At 38.5% G+C, this 19237-nt stretch overlaps 1 protein-coding gene across 1 annotated transcript in view; it reads left to right on the top strand.

Moving 5' to 3' along the window:
• Positions 1 to 19237, top strand: part of lamc1 (laminin, gamma 1) — a 58255-nt gene that overhangs the window by 34774 nt on the left and 4244 nt on the right. The window contains exons 4-27 of the mRNA XM_020941228.2: positions 1795 to 1961; positions 3532 to 3720; positions 4179 to 4296; positions 5229 to 5327; positions 5834 to 5970; positions 6156 to 6275; positions 7523 to 7712; positions 8381 to 8493; positions 10115 to 10336; positions 10830 to 11018; positions 11220 to 11465; positions 11669 to 11822; positions 11927 to 12069; positions 12140 to 12318; positions 12856 to 13012; positions 13184 to 13389; positions 13806 to 13885; positions 13966 to 14103; positions 14168 to 14312; positions 14494 to 14643; positions 15011 to 15125; positions 15305 to 15504; positions 16562 to 16720; positions 17811 to 17910. Coding sequence (XP_020796887.2) covers positions 1795 to 1961; positions 3532 to 3720; positions 4179 to 4296; positions 5229 to 5327; positions 5834 to 5970; positions 6156 to 6275; positions 7523 to 7712; positions 8381 to 8493; positions 10115 to 10336; positions 10830 to 11018; positions 11220 to 11465; positions 11669 to 11822; positions 11927 to 12069; positions 12140 to 12318; positions 12856 to 13012; positions 13184 to 13389; positions 13806 to 13885; positions 13966 to 14103; positions 14168 to 14312; positions 14494 to 14643; positions 15011 to 15125; positions 15305 to 15504; positions 16562 to 16720; positions 17811 to 17910 — 3716 coding nt within the window. The remainder of the gene's footprint in view (positions 1 to 1794; positions 1962 to 3531; positions 3721 to 4178; positions 4297 to 5228; positions 5328 to 5833; positions 5971 to 6155; positions 6276 to 7522; positions 7713 to 8380; positions 8494 to 10114; positions 10337 to 10829; positions 11019 to 11219; positions 11466 to 11668; positions 11823 to 11926; positions 12070 to 12139; positions 12319 to 12855; positions 13013 to 13183; positions 13390 to 13805; positions 13886 to 13965; positions 14104 to 14167; positions 14313 to 14493; positions 14644 to 15010; positions 15126 to 15304; positions 15505 to 16561; positions 16721 to 17810; positions 17911 to 19237) is intronic.

Here is a 19237-nt window from a genome sequence, read left to right as displayed (position 1 = left end):
GGTTGTGTTTTGTTCCATCCACACATTGAGTTTGAGTAATCCTTTCCCAGTCAAAATGCTCTGTTCCAACTTGTGTTGTGGTAGTTTTCATGTTAACCGCTACATTTTGAAGTATTATGCTTAAGCAAAGACTGACCTCATCCATCTTCTTAAAAATAATCAGTTACTCCATGTTATTTTTAAGCCAGTGTTTCTCAAATTAGTGTGTACCACTGGTGAACAGCTCTTCAGTTTGTGGGTTTGCCAAATTTAAGAGTTAATTTGATCTATGTTTTTGTTCTCCTTTAGATAATTTGTGGTCTACGGTGGAAATAATATAGTCCACTTTTGGTTCTGGTTTAGTCCTAGATTAGATCTGGAGTAGACCTGTTTCAGACCTGTTTTGCATCTGGTGATACTTTTAAAGCCAAAACTTTTCCTTTGTGGTACTGTGAAAAGTCTGAGAAACACTGTTTTAAGGTATTTAAACTACTGAATCTGAGTAAGCTATTTATAAGGCAACTGATTTTTTTAAGGCTTTCTGTTATTGATAAAATGGTAAAATTTGAAATTACAAGTCAGATTTTCATTTGAATTACTTAAAAGTACAGTGGGGGAAACATTTATATGTGCCAAGTACTTGGGGGTTGTAGCTATATTTTCCTATCCTCTGGTAGAAGGCAGAGGAGACTTGATCCAATCCAGACATGACAGTTGAACAGCAGCGGTTTGTGCAAACATGTCTGTACAAAAAAAAAAAAAAAAGAAACAATTAATTAAAATGAATCATGATACAGGCAAATAAGCAAGCATGACTGTAGCGAGACAGGTAGTAGTGGCTGAATAGTGTCCTCTTTTGGTCAGAAAAATTTACTGCAATGTTGGATTTAATGACAAGTTATAATGTCATGAATATTATTTAGTGGAGGCGGGCATAAAAACGCTGTACAATGCTCCCTGAAGTCAAAACATTACATAAAAGTGCGATATAAATGTGGAAAACATGTAAATATAGCTTGCACACTCATAACTAACATTATGGTAAATACCAGGTATAAATAGCACACAGAAATATATTACGTTGGAAAACACGTGCTATTATGATGCCTCCTGGTTGCATAAACTGAACTTAAACTGTAACTACATTTGATGTCTGAATAAATACACATAATGATGATACATATATTACTAGTACAAATACAAGTACAAGGCTTACTTTATCATTAATGCACACGGTATATGTCCAACACAACACACAACAACACAATACTGGGCAGGACTAGACCCAAACCCTGGGGTCTGAAAATGGCCAACTGTTTAAGTCAAGGGATGGAGCTCAATGGCCCATGTCTCCAAATATACAACCACACTCTATATTTAGTGGCTAAAAGTTATGCGACTTAAATTTTGATGAACAACTTGACACACTGGTTCTTTCCCCCACCACCACCAGAGATCTCCAATGATTTAGCCATTTTCAAGTCCAAATTTCTGTGGCACAGCAGTCACCACAATACCTCCAGCAGGCCTGGGTGCACACCAAACTGACTGAGAGTGCATTTGAGGTTTAAAGGGGTGCAAAAATAATATGCTTTCATTATTCATTAAGTGACATTATTTTAGGTGCTTAAAATGAGGGTGCAAACATTTGATCTGAGGTTGCAGTGGGCCTTGTGAAGCCCTGTAGACTCGGGCCTGGCTCCCTCTATAACTGGCTTTACTCTGTATGGGGGAAGCCAGCCAAAGACACTGTGAAAAGTAAATGTTTACCTGACCTCACACTACTGCTACAGACTTTTGTATGTATGTGTACAGGTGTAAGTGCAATGGTCATGCCAGCGAGTGCATCAAGAACAGCGGAGGAAGCCTGGTGTGTAACTGTAAGCACAACACGGAGGGGGCGGACTGTGAACTCTGCAAACCCTTCTACAACGACCGGCCATGGAGACGAGCCACTGCCGATAACGCCAATGAGTGTCTGTGTGAGTACTTGACAAAAGCTCGTTTCTGTTGGTACAGTTTGCTTGGGGCCGTCTTGGTGTCTGTTTGGTGCCCAAACCTACAGACGAGCTGGAAACTCAACTCATCTTTACAACATTTATTAAAACATTATAAATGTTTTAATAAATAAAGTCTAAATCATATCTGAATTATACTTTTAATCATAAGATTAATTGATTGATTGACTTCAGCATTCCACAAAAAGATGTTTAGTAATTCTAAGTTTGTGGCGCTAACAAATGAGGCTAAAGCTGAAGCTAGCATAAATACAAAAGTTCTCCTGATTTAATGCCATTTTTATTCTGCATTTATTGAATTTCTCTCTACACCATGTTATAACCTTTCTGTATATAATGCACTGAGTTTGGCTCATGTTAGATGCATGACGCACCACGCATGGGAAATAAAATGTCTGATGTTAGCTGCTTAGTTTTTTGTTGTTGTTTTTTTTGTAGAGTTTTTTTGCCGTCTTGTTTTCACCTGAGTCTGCATGCTCTTTTTTAATCATCATCGTTTGTTCGTTTATTGTGCATACAGCCGTACCGCTGTGATCCCACTCTCTAGGAGTTAGGATCCTTCAGGGTCAGGCAGTACAAGCCTGTACCAGTCCACTCCAAAGCGAGCCAGTGGAAACACAAGGCTTAGTGTTCACTAACTAGTGTTCTTAAAAAAGACATATTGGCCCTCATTTATAAAACTGCCATACGGCTAAATATATGCGTATATTTTGTGTACGCCAAAAACAAGATACTCTACAGGATTGATCAAAACTGCCCATGACCACACGGAGCGCACAGATGGAATGGCAGGTAACACCAATCCCTGCTCAAACTCATCTGAGCCTGAAGCAGAGCTGCTCTCCGCTGGTTCAGGCAAGGCTATTAGAGTGATTTGGAAGATGAATTTATAAATGACAAGTGTAGGATATATTTAGGGTTAAGATTTGTTTTCTGCAAATCACACATTTACTGCATTTTAAAATGAGCTATAACAACATATTTCAGCTTTTTATGTAATTCTTCATGATTTCCACAGCATTTTACCATATTCCACACCTTTAATGCCAAAAATCCTAGGGGTGAGGGTACTTGAAAATGTTGGTGGTTTTCCTCTGCCACATTTATCACTCGCTGCTTGTGCATACGGCACAAAAAATTATAAACTCAAATATACACCCTTTTCACCTCAGTGATAGTAACTGAGGGCCACTGTGCTTGTGTGCTATATAGTTATAATTTATGCCACTCGTGGATCATTATATTATAATTTGGACATTTTATATCAGAATATTTATCTTTAAAACAACTTAATAAAAAGGGTCCACCAATTTCCGCTTTAAAAAGTGTGGTGCGCAATGGGAACTGGTGTCACTGTAAATGTCATAAATGTTAAAAATGTGACTACACTGTTCTTTTATCCAGTCTGTAGTAAAACAAGGTTATGGATACATTTTTGTACTGAATTTTACTGGCTAATATTCCCTGGTGCCCCTTTTAATATTAAGAAGTCATAAATACACACGTATCAAATGATACTGTGTTTTTATTTCAGCCTGTAACTGTAATGGGAAGAGTGTCGAGTGCTACTTTGATGCAGAGCTGTACCGAGCCACGGGCCATGGAGGACACTGCCTGAACTGTGCAGACAACACCGATGGGCCCAACTGTGAACGCTGCCTGGACAACTACCACCGTGACCACACCGGGAGCCGCTGCTTGCCCTGTGGATGCAACTCCATCGGTGAGTTGGCCTGGCTCCATTACACATTCTCAAGTGTAATACACTTGTGCAAAAAAATACCTAATATCTATGTAATATTTAGACACTGTTGAACCATGTGTTTTGTACTTAAAATATCCTGGGGTACATCATTAAAACAATTTACTGCTTACAGATGTTGCTAGAGTCCTTTTAAACAAAAAGTTCCCCACTTGTGCAACATACAGTTTACTTTTCTTCAATGACAATTGAGCCTAAAATCCTTACTGTTCATTTTTCAAAATGTTCTGTTGTGACAGGCAATTGGAGAGCACTGACATTACAGTAAACTCATGTGTACTTTTACTTAAAAAGTCGAGTTGGGTATTTTGTCACCTTTACTAAACCTGTATCATATACCTCCTTGAGACACACATTCAGATTTAGAGTTGAAATGGGTTTAGTGTGATTCATATTATCTTTGTTATGTTGCTGCTCAGGTTCTGAGTCCCCACAGTGTGATGACCGAGGAGTGTGCTCCTGTAAGACTGGAGTTACGGGGGAGAAGTGTGATCGCTGCCAACCAGGATTCCACAGCCTTACGGAGGCTGGCTGCCGGTAAATGGCATAGTCTTGTGGCGTATTCTTACCATTGTACTTCATTATCAAGATGTGACTTGGCCAGTAGTATCCAAGCATCTCCATGTTTTGAAAAGTTACAATTTAGTGCCAAGGTACAGACTAATCAAGACTTGTCACGATACAAAAATTTCAAACTCTATTTCAATTCTAAGGAATTCACTCATGACTCTTTACTGATTATGATAGCACAATGTATTTTAGTAATGGAATGTAATTATTATATAGAAAATAACAGTGCTTTCTTTATCTTGGCATCATGCCTTAGTTTTGTTTGAATCAAGCTCAAAATCATATGAAAACTGCTCAGGAAAGCTAAAATTTTGTCCACAGTGTGATTTTTTTTTTTTTTTTTTTGGCAGTATTAATACATGCTCAAATGAGTATCTAGTTTGGATATTATTTATACAGGGTTTATACAGATTGATATCACTCTGGCCCCATGCCCTCCATTGCGTCTCAAGCCCAACAAAATATGATTGTTCTCTGGTCACATATCAGGATCAAATTTATTTCACCTCAAATGAATGGAGTTTAGAGCTTCCCCTGTGATCATTTTTTTCAATTTTTTCTGATACGGATGGACCATGTGCTTCCCTGATTGGCTAATCCACCTATCAATCACACCCATTTAAAAACTGGGGGATTCACAGGTGACCAGACTTCCATCTTCATTAAGTGTGTGACAGTGATTTATATTTTTAGTAAACAACTTTCCAAGCTTCATAGACATTTTATTTGCAAAAAAGTGATTTCTGTTTGTTTCTGTATTTCTGTCACAATAATATTCTGCATAATATTATGAATAAGTGTTTTTAATTATACTATAACATATAAAAATGTAGGTGAATTTAGTGGAGTTTGTTTCCCTGTACAGTATGGATGAATATATTGACTGTGTGCTATTCCAGATCCTGCTCCTGCTCTCCTTCAGGCAGTACCCAAGAGTGTGATGTTAACACAGGCCAGTGTCGCTGCAAGGACCATGTGGAAGGTTTCAGCTGTGACAGGTATATCACAAATGATTTATTATAAATGCAAAACAAATTCCAAAAGTTTTACAAATGTGACTAGAGAAATGTAGTAGATCTGTGAAACATTAGCTTCTAGACAATTAGACATGTGAACAGAACATTGACTAATCTGTTTGTGTTTTAACATCACAGTGCAAATGTCTCTGTCTTGTTGTGTTTTTGTGATCTGTGTCTGTTGACTTTAATCTGTGTGCTGTGTGTGCTTTTAGCATGTTCTAATTTTACCAGTATGACTACAGTAATAATCACTGATCTTGTCTTTTGTCATGTGTGTTGGACTGAATGTTATTGTGCCTGTCTCCTGTTTTTTTGTCTTGCCATCAATCTCCCAATGGGACTATGGATCAAAATGACCTTGCATGGCAAACTCTGGCACATTTACATATGCTGTGCTAACACATGTTGATGCTGTCCCATGTTTTTTGCTTGTATTAAACTAGTAGACAGTTGTATAAACACTAAACATGTTTTTGGTTTTGCAGATGTAAACTGGGCTACTTTAATCTGGACCACAACAATCCCCAGGGCTGCACCCCTTGTTTCTGCTTCCAGCACTCCTCCGTGTGTGACAGCGCCAAGGGCTACAGCATCCACACCATCTCCTCCACCTTTGACACAGGTACACTTATGGGCTCCTTCCCTGCAACTTTGATGTGAAGTACCATAGTTTTTAGCTTTAGTGCTGCTTTGTGCTGTTATGTATTCACAGATTTCATCGAGACCTGGATGTAATTATAATTATTACTTGTATTAGATAAATGTCAAGACTAAGATGCATAATTTTTCTTTTTCTTTGTGTGGCAGACACAGAGGAATGGGTGGCTCAGCAGAGAGATGGCTTGGCTGTTCCTGTACAATGGACCAGTGGTCAGGAGATCTCTCTCATATCTGAAGACTACTTTCCCATGTACTTTATGGCACCAGGTAAACTAAAAAAGTTGTAGTGGAACAGATTTTATTTAAACACAAGTCTAAATTAAATAAAATTGAAGAATACACATGGGTCTCCTCTAGATGGAGGATCTCTAAATATTCTCCATGGAGATGTCAGAATTACTTCTGAATGTAGTACAAAATTGTATAAAACTTAGAAGTGAGACAAATATTTGCTCACATTCATTTATTTAATTTCAGGCATTTGGAAAGGTAGAGAAGTAGCAAGAAGGTGATAGACTCTCCAGTATAAAACCTCAATTGAAAAATGATTCAAACCCCTACAAGAAAAGTGGCATTAGGCTTCACCGAAAATCACCCGGGTTACAAGTAACTTTCTTAATCAGTGCTGGTTGTAGGATTTTTCCTGAAACAGGGGTCATTAAGGGGCCACATGTTACATTCAGGGGCCAAGTACAAAGTACATCCAAGCACACAAATGATTAATTCAGTACAGTGCAAATACATTTGAACAGTCAACCAGTACCTTCTTTCAAATATGGAATCCGACTCCATGAATGGTAATGTTCAAGCATTTCAAGCATAGACCGTAAAAAAAAAAAAAAAGTCCTCCACAGGTCTGTTTCTTCTCCCATTAAGTTGTATTGATGGAATAGGTCTAATGCTGCCAAGAGTTTGGGGGTGGAATTGCATCAGTGATTATAGAATTCTCCGGTTAATCTTCTCATCAGTCGATTGACAAGGATAGTTTTTTCAGAAAGTTCCAAAAAAGTGCCTTTATATAGTTTGCCTCGTGATGGGACTTTTGGCTCTTGCGTGGGATCTGAATATTTTGAATCCATTCATGTTAGAGACATTCCAAAGACTGGCTTTTTTGCTATTTATTTATTTATTTGAAAAAAATTATAATAATAAAATAAAATAAACTTAAAGTTATAATGTTTAATTTTTGTGTGTGTGTAATAAGGTCTCATTCATGTTGCCTGCTATGCTTATGTTCTACTTCTTCTGGTGGTTTGGTATTTATCAGTATTAAAATGCATACAAAGAAAATGAATTGGTTCTTTTGTAAAATGAGATTCAACCGTTCACATTAAGGAACCAAACAGCCGACTTGTTCCTGAACATCACATCACCTGTATACTGTTAATATTCTTGTAGGATATGATATCATGGACATAATGATTGGACACTCATGCAGTTCCAGTGTTCAGTATGTCAGTGCTATGCTGTTTCTTGATTTTGATAAATGTTGTGCTCCTTTTCCCTTCCTATAGAAAAATTCTTGGGGAACCAGCTACTAAGCTATGGGCAGAACCTGAGCCTAAGTTTCCGGGTGGACCGCAGAGACACCAGACTGTCGGCTGAAGATCTGGTCCTCGAGGGAGCTGGTTTGAGAGTAGCTGTGCCGTTGATTGCTCAGGGAAACGCTTATCCCAGTGATCACATGCAGACTTATATCTTCAGGTGGGCACACATGTAACAAGTTTAAATAGATTCAAAGTAAGGTCAGGTGGGTAGGCTAGCCAAAAACTGTACTTTTAATAAGAATAATGTTACATAAAATAATATTACTCAACTTGAAGTTCAAAATAGTAATCTAAGAAATTACTTATACACATCTGACTTCTCATTTAAAGTTAATATAATAGAAGGACAATAGAAAATAATGCACAAAATCTTTTGTCACTTCTAGACCTATTCACAGTTGGATGAGTAACCACATTTTTTACTTAAGTAAGAATATCATTTAAAAAACTGCGGAGAAAGGGAGCTGCTGGTATCAAGGCAGAAGTATTCACAGTTGGATGAGTAACCATCAAAGGGTACAATTCATTGAGGTGTATGATAATATCAAAATATTAAAAACCTTTATTATACAATAAATATTTTCAAACTTAAAACCTGATGTATATATATATAGTGTGAGTGTGAGTGTATTTTTTATTGATTTATTTTTGCTTCAGTGAAAAAGTAAGTGGGACTAACGGCTAGAAGAAAAGTACAGTTTCTTTAAAAAGTTAAAAGTAAATGTATGTATGTTTGTAAATGTAACTGAGTACTATCCACGTCTGAGTAGGTCATTAGGAAATGAGAAGCAAATGACTGTTACTGTCCGCTGTACTGTGTTTCAGGCTCCATGACAGTGCAGACTATCCATGGAGACCCGCCATTAGTCACTCGGATTTTCAGAGACTGCTTCATAACTTGACAAGCATCAAAATCCGAGGCACATACAGCGACAAGAGTAAGTACTGAACAAAACTATGTATTTTCCCCCAAATCTCCAAAGACAAGATATTGTTGATATTACTTATGTATATTTTGGTTCAAAACCATTTGCTTATAAGCAGTTAATAGGAGCAGGATGAGATAAAATTTTGAGAAGAAGAAACACAAGACAAGATCAGATCAGTTCAGTTTTGGTTACATGATTTTTATTGATTTTTAAAATATATTGTATTGTGAATTGTTTTTATGTGTTGACAGAGTTATAAAATGACAAATTAAGATGTTTTCATTGTATGCTTTAAAAACCTAAATATATATTTTTTAAAAAAATTGTGTTTTATGCTTTAAATTTTGCTGTGAAAATCCCCACATGCATCACTACAGATTATTACAATATACTCAATATACAATATATGTTTATCACTTTTAATTTTTATTATTGAAATGATTACACTAAACCTGGATGAGCTCCTTTGTTCTCTGTCACTCCAGTCCTCTCCTCTCCTCCTCTCTCCCTGCACTTCCTGGGTTATCTCACTAACACCTTATAACACACTCCACTGTCAGTTAAACAACGTATTTTTTCTAAAAACTGAAAAAAGGGCTGAGAGGTTGGTGATGGCTCGCTGCTTTTTATATGCATTATCGATTATTCTTGAGAGCTGGAACAATATAAGATTTGAAAATGATTTTTTTCAACATTCTACTTTCATAAGTAAGATCTGAGCTGCATAGTGATGCAAAGGATTTAAAATAAACTTTTTGCATATTTCCTAATTTATTTAATATAATTACATTTCTGCAAATAAGTAACTCACATTAGGAAATGTTAATGTTACTGCTTAAACCATATAAACTGAATTGCAATAGTCATATTTCTTTAAAAAAAAAAAAAAAATTACACACCCACCAAATGCATGGAGTTGAGGAAAAACTGGGTGAGTTGACAATTTGTCAACACTGCTGAAAGCTGTTTTTGTCAGATAAAAACTGATGCTACTTTTTTCTTTTTTTTTTTTTTTTTACAAAGACAGTTATTTCACTTCCAACCACCAAATTAACTAATGAAATGGAAAGTCCGCTCTCCTTCCTCCCTTGACCCTTGTCTACATCCACTCTCTCACCCTTCTTCCTCTCCAGTGCTCCTGTAGTGGTTCCATATCATTCTTCTCCCTCTGCCCTGCCTGGAGTCTTTTTTCTGATATCACTGCTTTTACAAATAAAAAACAAAAATGTATTATTTACTTATTTTAGTAAATAATACATGATACACAGTGTTTGAAACATTAGTGTCATAACATGATTATGCTCTTAATTAAAGAACTGATCATACTACGTCACTACTAAGGTGAAAAATGTTATATTTATGTTAAATGTTATATTCTATTCCATTATTCATTTCTTAACTAAGTTGGTAGATTTGTCTCCTCCTCCTTCTAGCCTAAAATTACTATTTTTAGTTTCAGAATGTAGTCATTATTCACCTCCAAAGAATCACAAAAAATAACACAATGTGTGGAGCACATCCCAAACAAACAATGAGAAGGTTGAACATTTGTGAATGATTTCACAAGGTTTGTTCATGACATTATGAAATGCTAGAATGTGAAGACAGTGAAGGCTTTTTGTGTGGACAGGTGCTGGATACCTGGACAACGTGCAGTTGGTGACAGCTCGGCGGGGCCCTGGTGAAGCGGCTCAATGGGTGGAGTCCTGCACTTGTCCTCAGGGGTATGAGGGTCAGCACTGTGAGAGGTGCATTGTGGGATACCGCCGTGCTCAGCCCCAACTTGGAGCCTTCAGTCAGTGTGAACCCTGCAATTGCCATGGCCACAGCCAGACTTGTAACCCTGATTCAGGTACAGTGACAGACATTATGAGAAACAGTGGGCAGTGTTATATAGAAACTGATCAAATGTCTAGGATTTGTTTCACCCAATTTATTTTTGTGGTGGGGACACACCCCTAAGCACAGATGTAGAATCTGAGTATTAAGTCATTTCCAGGAATTATTACTCAACTTCGTCATAATGACTGATGATTTGGGATTCAACTTAGACTGGTATGTTTCAGAAGGCAGTGGCCCATGACTTGATTTGAGTGTTAAGTTGCTTGGACTCAAAAAATGGAGACTTGAATGTGACTTGACCTGATACAACCCTGCCACCAGGGAATCCATTTAATTATAATAATGTGTTGACATATGCTGCCAAAATGAAAACTGAACAGCTTTTGCTAGTTGGCCTAGTGTTAATGTGTACCTATGAAAACAAAAGAATATAATATATATGTATGCAACAGGCCACACTGAAAGTTTAAAATCTAAAATATCCAAAAATGTGTTGTTTCCAGGAGCATGCAAGTGTGAGCACAACACAGCAGGCCTGAGCTGTGAGCGCTGTAAAGACGGTTTTTATGGAGACGCCACTGGAGGCACTGCCGCAGACTGTCAGCCATGCCCCTGTCCCAGTGGAGCTACTTGTGCTGTAGTCCCCAAAACCAGAGAGGTGGTATGCACCAACTGCCCTGCTGGCACCACAGGTGAGTGTAACCAGGACCACACTCATGCCAGTACACTGAGCAATAGGTAATTTTGAAATAGCTGTTTTAAAGATATGCAATAATTAAAATATAATAAAATTAATAAAAGATGGTGGTCTATTTGTTAAGGGGTGAAATATCCCCTTTTTAAATATATTTAATTATAAATAATGGTCTTAATCAAAATTCCTCTGTATATAGGAAAACGCTGTGAGTTGTGTGATGATGGTTTTTTTGGAGACCCTCTGGGGCAAGACGGTCCGGTCAGAGCTTGCCGTGCCTGCAAATGCAGTGACAACATTGATCCGAACGCTGTGGGAAATTGTCACCGTGAAACCGGGGAATGTCTCAAATGCATCTACAACACAGCGGGGTTATTCTGTGACCGATGTAAAGATGGCTTCTATGGGAATGCCCTGGCTGCCAACCCTAATGACAAATGTAAACGTAAGTACAAACTGGATTAAATTTACAGTTTCTAGATAAAGACGTAACATATTAAGGACCCTTAACATATGAGAAAATATATTAACACATATTAATGATGCTTCCATAAAAAACTTACAGCATTAGTAACACCAAGAACAGAAGCTGTTACTTAGTTCTGCAGTCAAGAAGCCAAGCTAACTCTTCCTGTTTCTTCTTCTCAGCGTGTGCATGCTTCCCATTGGGCACCGTGGACCAGCAGACCAGCTGCTCCCAGGTCACAGGCCAGTGTCAGTGTTTACCCAATGTTGCAGGAAGGGACTGCAGTGCATGTGAGCCGGGCTTTTACAATCTGCACAGTGGCGAAGGCTGTGAACGGTTAGCTCTTCTAGCATCATAATAATCCTTCAAAGAAAATTGGCAGATGGCATTGTTATGTGATTAAAGTTGTTATTCCGTCTTTCATATCTCTCTATCTTCAGATGTAACTGTAATCCCATTGGCTCCACTAACGGGCAGTGTGACGTGGTCTCTGGTCAGTGTGAGTGTCAGCCAGGCGTCACAGGTCTTCAATGTCAGCAGTGTGAAGTAAACTTCTTCGGTTTCAGTTCATCTGGATGCAAACGTAAGGCATAGATTGTGGAAGAATAATCAAAAACAGAATATTCCTTACAGCTGCAGCCCTGTATTTTCAGCATGTGACTGCGACCCTGAGGGCTCCCTGTCAGGCCAGTGTAAGGAGGATGGCCGCTGTGAGTGTAAGCCTGGATTTGTTGGTGCTCGATGTGACATGTGTGAAGAAAACTACTTCTACAACCGCTCTGTTCCTGGCTGCCAGCAGTGTCCATCCTGCTACAGCCTTGTCCGTGACAAGGTGAGTGAAATATATGCAAATAGGGTTAGGCATTCAGAAGTGGTATCATTCAGAGCTTTTTTTTGTTTAGTGCAGCAGTTTTTTACGAATGTACTTTTCTTCCAGTTTCAACATGTAAAACATCTGTAGCCTATATACATTTTTATCTTCTTTCTCTGTATAAACTCTGGTTAAATCATTCTTGCGCTCTATATCCATTGCCCATGGAATTGAATTTGTAGTGATCACCATTCTGCCTCTCTACTTCTGACAACGTGCTCTCAAAAAAAGAAAGCCTAACCTCTTGACAGCTTATCCACAATCTTAGCCCTTCACATACTTGCAGCTAGAGCAGAAGAGACAAGTATTGTTAGTAAAACAAAATACAACAAATGTATGTTTTTAGGACCTCACAGATGTCATCTATGTACATTGTAAGTTTGTTGGCTATACACAAACACAGACAGCCGCAAATGCTTGACCATCTGACATATTGAATTTGTGCTGATGTATCAAATGTTGATATTGACTAACCTATGGTATATTTTGCATTTCCAGGTGAACCAGCAGCGGCAGAAGCTTCATGATCTCCAGACGCTCATTGACAACCTAAGCTCGGGTCAGGAGACAGTCAGTGACAAGGCCTTTGAAGAGCGCCTCAAAGAGGCTGAACGGGCGATTACAGAGCTATTAGAAGAGGCCCAGACCAGCAAAGGTGGGACCCTACCTACAAGAAGCAGTGAAGAGTTAACTGATAGCTAACATTTTAGCCATGAGCAAGAGTGTGTATGTGCATGTTTGAGCATTGTGAAAGGTGCCATATATTACAAGTTATTCAGTGATTGTTACACATGTGTAATAGTGAGATGGTTTTGAATGTTCTCAGAGGTTGACCGAGGCCTCCTGGATCGTCTGAATGCCATTAATATAACGTTGACAACGCAGTGGAACCGTCTCCAAAACATCAGGAACACTGTGGATGAGACGGGTACACAAGCTGACAAGGCCCGAGCGCGGGTCAGAGATGCTGAGAATCTCATTGATCGAGCTCGCCAGGAGCTAGACAAAGCCAAGGATGCAATCAGCAAAGTGGTAAACAATACAAATGTTCAGCAAGAAATAATAAAATGTGCATAGAAAAGCGCTAAGGCTGATGTTATGAACAGTGTAGTAATTAGGTGTGAGTCTAGTACCTTCAGTTTTTTTTATACAATATGAATATCACAGGCTGTTCTATTGATGTATTGCCATAAATATTTTTGGTAGTTGTGGCAGCACTGCAATTTTTGGTACCTATTTAGAGAAAGTAAACCTTTATGTATGTGCATGCAGTAGGGACGCGTACAGAACACCGTCTTAACCTTTAGTGCCTACATTGTCTCTGCCTGTTATAAGTCAGCCTAAAGCCTTGGAAAAATATATATTTTGAGCCATGTGCCATGTATCACATCAAATTATAAAGGAAACTGCAATTGCAACACCTAGTAGTAATAGATTTGTCTGTGCAGGACATTAAGCCCCCCAGTGGAGGTGGAGACCCCAATAACATGACACTGTTGGCTGAAGAAGCACGCAACTTGGCTGAAAAGTGAGAAACTAGATCAAGAGTTCACATGTGTTATTTTTTTAACAGGTATCATAAATTCAATTTATTAATTACTTTATTAGGCACAAAATGGCAGCTGATCAGATTGAGAAGATTGCCAAAGAAGCCAATGACACATCAACCAAAGCCTACAACCTTCTGCTGAAAACACTAGATGGAGAAATGAAGACGAGCCAGGAGATTGACCAGCTGAACAAAAAGTACTGAAATGTGTAATTTAACACTTGTGTTACAACTGCAGTACTGAAATTGTGTTGTGCTAAGGTATAACGATGCTAAAGAAATGGCTAAAAACCTCGAGAAGCAGGCCAACAAAGTCCAGGCTGAAGCAGAGGAGGCATCTGATCGAGCTCTGAGGATCTTTGCCAACCTGACCACTCTACCACCCTTCGACACAAAAGCCTTGGAGGCAAGTCATCATTAGTTGAACACAGACACTTCTTAACAAATGGCTGTACTGTTGTATGACTGACCTCCATTATTATTATTTCCACAAGCACATTGTTTTGACTTCTGCTTTAGTGACTTTATTGTATTTAATACCTATATATATATTATATTATTATAATATGTACTGACTGTGTTCATAGGACGAAGCAATCAAGATTAAAAAAGAGGCATCAGACCTGGACAAACTGATAGATAAAACTGAGAAGGAGTATAATGATCTTCGTGACGATCTGAGAGGAAAAGAGCAGGAAGTGCGTAAACTGCTCGATAAAGGCAAGAGTGAGCAGCAGGTGAGTCCTGAACCATCCCATTATCTCTAAATCTACATGAGTTTCAAATCAATTGTCTGAATACTGAACATTATTTTTTTTCTGTTTCTGTACCCAAAACTATTTAGTATGGTATTAAGGCTTAGGTTTTTGTTGGGAATTACTAACCAGGTCATGCTTCTGATCTGAGCTCTTGAATCTGCCCATGGAGAGACAATTTTTCAGAAAAAGTGAATTCCATGACCAGACAATTATGAATACTACATAAACCCTGACTAATTAAAACTACTGAAGTCGACATCATTATCACCACTTAATCCCGTGCAAATTTTTGGATTTCACAGTGTGATCCGTGCACGCATTTAACTTAGTGTGTGCTCTTGTGCAGACTGCTGACCAGCTTCTTGCTCGTGCTGATGCAGCTAAAGCTCTTGCTGAAGAAGCTGCCAAAAAAGGCCAGTCCACATTCAGAGAAGCAGAAAACATCTTAGATGACCTCAGAGGTAAATGTGCTTTCTTGATCTTGTATAAAACCCTGTCCAAATGTTTTAATTTTCAAATGGTGCAATACTAAAAGTGTCTTTGTAAACATTTATGGATGACTTCATTGTTAACTAAGTGTAAAAGTGGTTGTGTTTGGTAAAAGTGAACCAGTACAAACCTAGGTGATAACTGTTTTCAGATTTTGATAAGAGAGTGAATGACAACAAGACTGCAGCGGAGGAGGCTTTGCAGAAGATTCCTTTAATCAATGCCACCATCAATGCTGCTAATGAGAAGACGCACCAGGCGGAAGCTGCTCTGGGTAATGCTGCATCTGATGCCAAAGTGGCCAAAAGCAAGGCTGAGGAGGCTGAGAGGATTGCCAGCGATGTCCAGAAAGTATGTACTGGATGTTCAAATTACAGCACTCTAATTCTGAGTGTTATATCTGTCAGTGGTTCTGAAACTCTTCTCATCTGTCTGGCTTTGACTTTCTCCAAATCTGAACCAGGCCAGTAACAAAACTACACCCTGTTTAACCGAGGACTAGATCGCTAAAATAGTGATATGCCATGACTTATGGTTAATATGGATATAGTATATGATTTGCATGTTTTTCTGATTATTATTTTTATCTTTTATTTTTGTTTGGACTGGTAGTAATCATACTTTTACATAAGTCAATAGCCAGTTTGTTAAAAAAAAAAAAGCTAAAAAAGTGGTGTGACGTTTGACAAAGCCCCTATGTAGGCTGCACAAGACCAGCTTTCCTTTCTCTTCTGCCCTTATTCTGCAAGGTCACATGAGCCAAGCTCTACAAAAAATCGGCCAAAATAATAATTGAGGAATGGGTGGCAGGCACAAAGAAAACCACAAAACTAAGATGTGACTGTTTGCTACAGGTGTTCCAATCAGTGAAACTTGGTGCTCTTGTTAAAATCAGGATCCTTCACAAGGGATGTATAATTAAAATGCCTTTATTTACTTGGGCAAAGCCAACATATTTCAGCCTATAACGGTCTTCATCAAAGCTTATATAAAATCATAACAACTCTGGCATGGGCGTGGACTTTAAATATGGCATATGGTGTAGAAGTAGACTAAAAATATATATTTAATACATGAAATGATAATAAAAATGTACAATTTATCTACAAAATACGTACACTTGCTCGTAAGCGGTATCCACTTCCTGACAACGGTTTGACATGTTCAATACCTTCAGTGCAAAGGAGAGTGGCATTACTCTTTCACTTGTTTGTAATTTTAATGAGGACTGAGATAAAGTAAAGACATTTGCATAAATAACTGACTCTAAATTAAACTGGATCTGCAGCAGACCCCTCATACCACCAATAGATCTATTTACTGTGGTACCTGCACTACAGTTTGAGAACCACTGCTATATGTACTTATACTTTGGTGACAGTTTTGGTAAGTCTGTGATGTTTTCCAGGGCTCTGCCAAAACAAAAGAGGAAGCTGAGAAGGCATTTGCAGAGACTCAGAAGCTGGACACAGAGGTGAACAATATGATGGAGCAACTAACAACAGCCGAGCAGGAACTGAACAAGAAGAAAGCTGAGGCAGACAATGACATGATGTTGGCCACAATGGTATGAACAATTATAGCCTTTTAGTGTCAAACTTGTACATTCTAGAATTTGGTTATTTCAGATGAGTGAGACGCTGTCTGTTAAACGCTATGGGTAACTCACTGTTTTCCAAATAAATCTTAAATAGAAAGTCGATATATGGCCACCCACATACACCAAACATCTGTTGCACACACATTTTAACTGTGGAGATCCTTAAATTATCCAAAAACAAATACAAATTTTCTTTTACTTCTCCAGACAAATGAAGCAAAATAATAAACTTGAAAATCAGCTGGAATGGGTCACTTAAATTCTTCAGATCCACTTATCTTTAAGATGCTGGGCATGTTTCCATCCAAGGGCTGTGTAATGGCCAGACATCACGAAATCCATGATGCAGGTTACTACAGCCATTTCAGTCCAACATGTAATAGGTGGTGTTAGCAGGACACTTGTCTCTGCTCCAGAGGCCAAAGCTGGCACACTTTCAGACAGCAGTAATGTAGGAAGCATCTAGTGGTAGTATCATGTGAGAATACAACTGGTGCTAAGGTTTAGGTAATTAGCATTCAGTTCATGTGCTTTTTCCAAATCCCCCCAAACTCACTACAAGGCTCACAGCTCCTTGGGCCAAAATTGGATGTGTGCCACAGTCAGCCATAAGAGTTAGGAGTTAGCAAAAGGAGCCTGCATTCTCGGGACCATCCTTCGGAGATTCCTAAGCAGTAGTAAGGAGTTATGTGGCATGGTGCCGATCTTTGCAATGAGTTTGTAAGGCATTAAAAGTTGTATTGCCTCAGACACTATACAGATAAGTTGAATAACCTCATTTTAATATGAAAATGAAAAAGAATTAACTCTTTTATGGTCACCACAGCTCTCGCTTAGATTAATGACATGCTAAGCGAAGAATTTATTAGTGCTGCAGATGGACTAAAGGGTAGGATTTAGTAAGAAAATGTTTGGTGGATGCTGTGTACAGCTGATAATGATCTTAAAAGTGTGGCCCCAGTGCCTAGTTTTGACTCTATATAAACGTGTATCAAATGTGGGGACCTTTCATAAGTTACAAGTTCTATATAATGTGTCTTTTCTGTTTGTGTCTTAGGCATCAGATAATGCTAAGGTGGCAGAGGACAATGCCCGTAAAGCAAAGAATGCAGTTAAAAGTGTTCTGGGAACCATTGCTGCACTGTTGGATCAACTTGGTGAGTATATAGATGCAGAGGTGTAAATACATTTTAAAATGGGAAAACTGATCAGTGCAGACCAGTATGCAAACAAACTATGTGCAAATTCTATTGGCCTGGTGTAGTTCTTACTTTTCAGCAAGGAACAAGTCCAATTTGACTGCACCTAACAAACCAAAACATAAATTGTTGGTAAAATTCACCAGCTGATAGATAGTCCTGATCAAGACTTGCTTAAAATCTGGAATAAGTTATTTATGTAAACATTACGCAACAAGGAGTTGCAGTTTTTATGCCTGACATGCATTCATTAAGTAAGCAAAGGAGTCATTTGTTAAAACTGCATAAAGCAAATTTAACCCTGCTATTGTGAGGGGGTGAGGGTCTTTAATTGTTAGGCTCGAGCTTGGAACAAATGCCCAATTAAAGACACATCCGGAGCAATGAAAAATGCAAAAGCAAAGTAGTAAATAAATCTGGACATGCCAGTGACTTGTATAAAAAATTAAACCTTGACAAGCAAAAGTCCCAGAAAGAAATTATGAAAGCCGACTTGGAAGGGCATATATATTTATACTCCGTTAGTGACACGTAGAGTTCTTGTTACAGTGTTTGTGGCATCCAGGGCTTTCTGTTTCTTCTCCTTCTTCCGGATAATGACGTCGCTACGTCATTGTAGAGTAGTCCCTGACTGGTTGACACGATGCATCAAATGCCAGATGTGTCCAGGCCGTCAGACGCCAGAGCTGAAAAAGCGGCATGCGTTTGGTGTCTGACGGCCTGGACGCAGTAACAGAGCCTCTGACTCCTGAAGGTTCAAAATGCGCCACATCAGCGCCAGATTTACACTGCACTAATGTCTGAAGACGAGCCACAACTTAAGGCCGAGGACACACTGCACTCGTATTTTGCCCTACGCAAGGCAAATGGGATTGACCAGCATATACTGCACACGTAGATTTCAAAAATGGAATCCAACCTATTTTTGACGCTTAATATGAGCAAAGGATGCATATCCCCATCAAAATACATAGAAAAGATGTATTTGTTCCCATCAGTAAATGGGGAAATTATGTATTGTTTGAAGGAGCCCAGGTTCAGAAACACACTGAAATTTACTTTGGGAATCCTCGTGTTTGCCATGGTCATCCTGTGCAGACTGCAAATACAAGCCAACTCAGCTAGTTATTTTACTGTGACATGTGGCTAACTACGCCCAGTCAAGTTTGAGAATTACTAATTACTATTATAATACTATTATTATTAATATTTTACAATCAGTTTGAGACTTTAGTTTAAGCTTTTTGTTATTATTGTATTTAACTGCTCAATGTGCTTAAATTGT

This window comes from Boleophthalmus pectinirostris, unplaced genomic scaffold (genome assembly GCF_026225935.1).
Source record: "Boleophthalmus pectinirostris isolate CB_2022bp ecotype Guang Dong unplaced genomic scaffold, ASM2622593v1 HiC_scaffold_16, whole genome shotgun sequence".
NCBI lineage: Eukaryota > Metazoa > Chordata > Actinopteri > Gobiiformes > Gobiidae > Boleophthalmus > Boleophthalmus pectinirostris.
The sequence above is the reverse complement of the archived record's forward strand: the minus strand, read 5'-3'. Positions and strand labels throughout refer to the sequence as shown.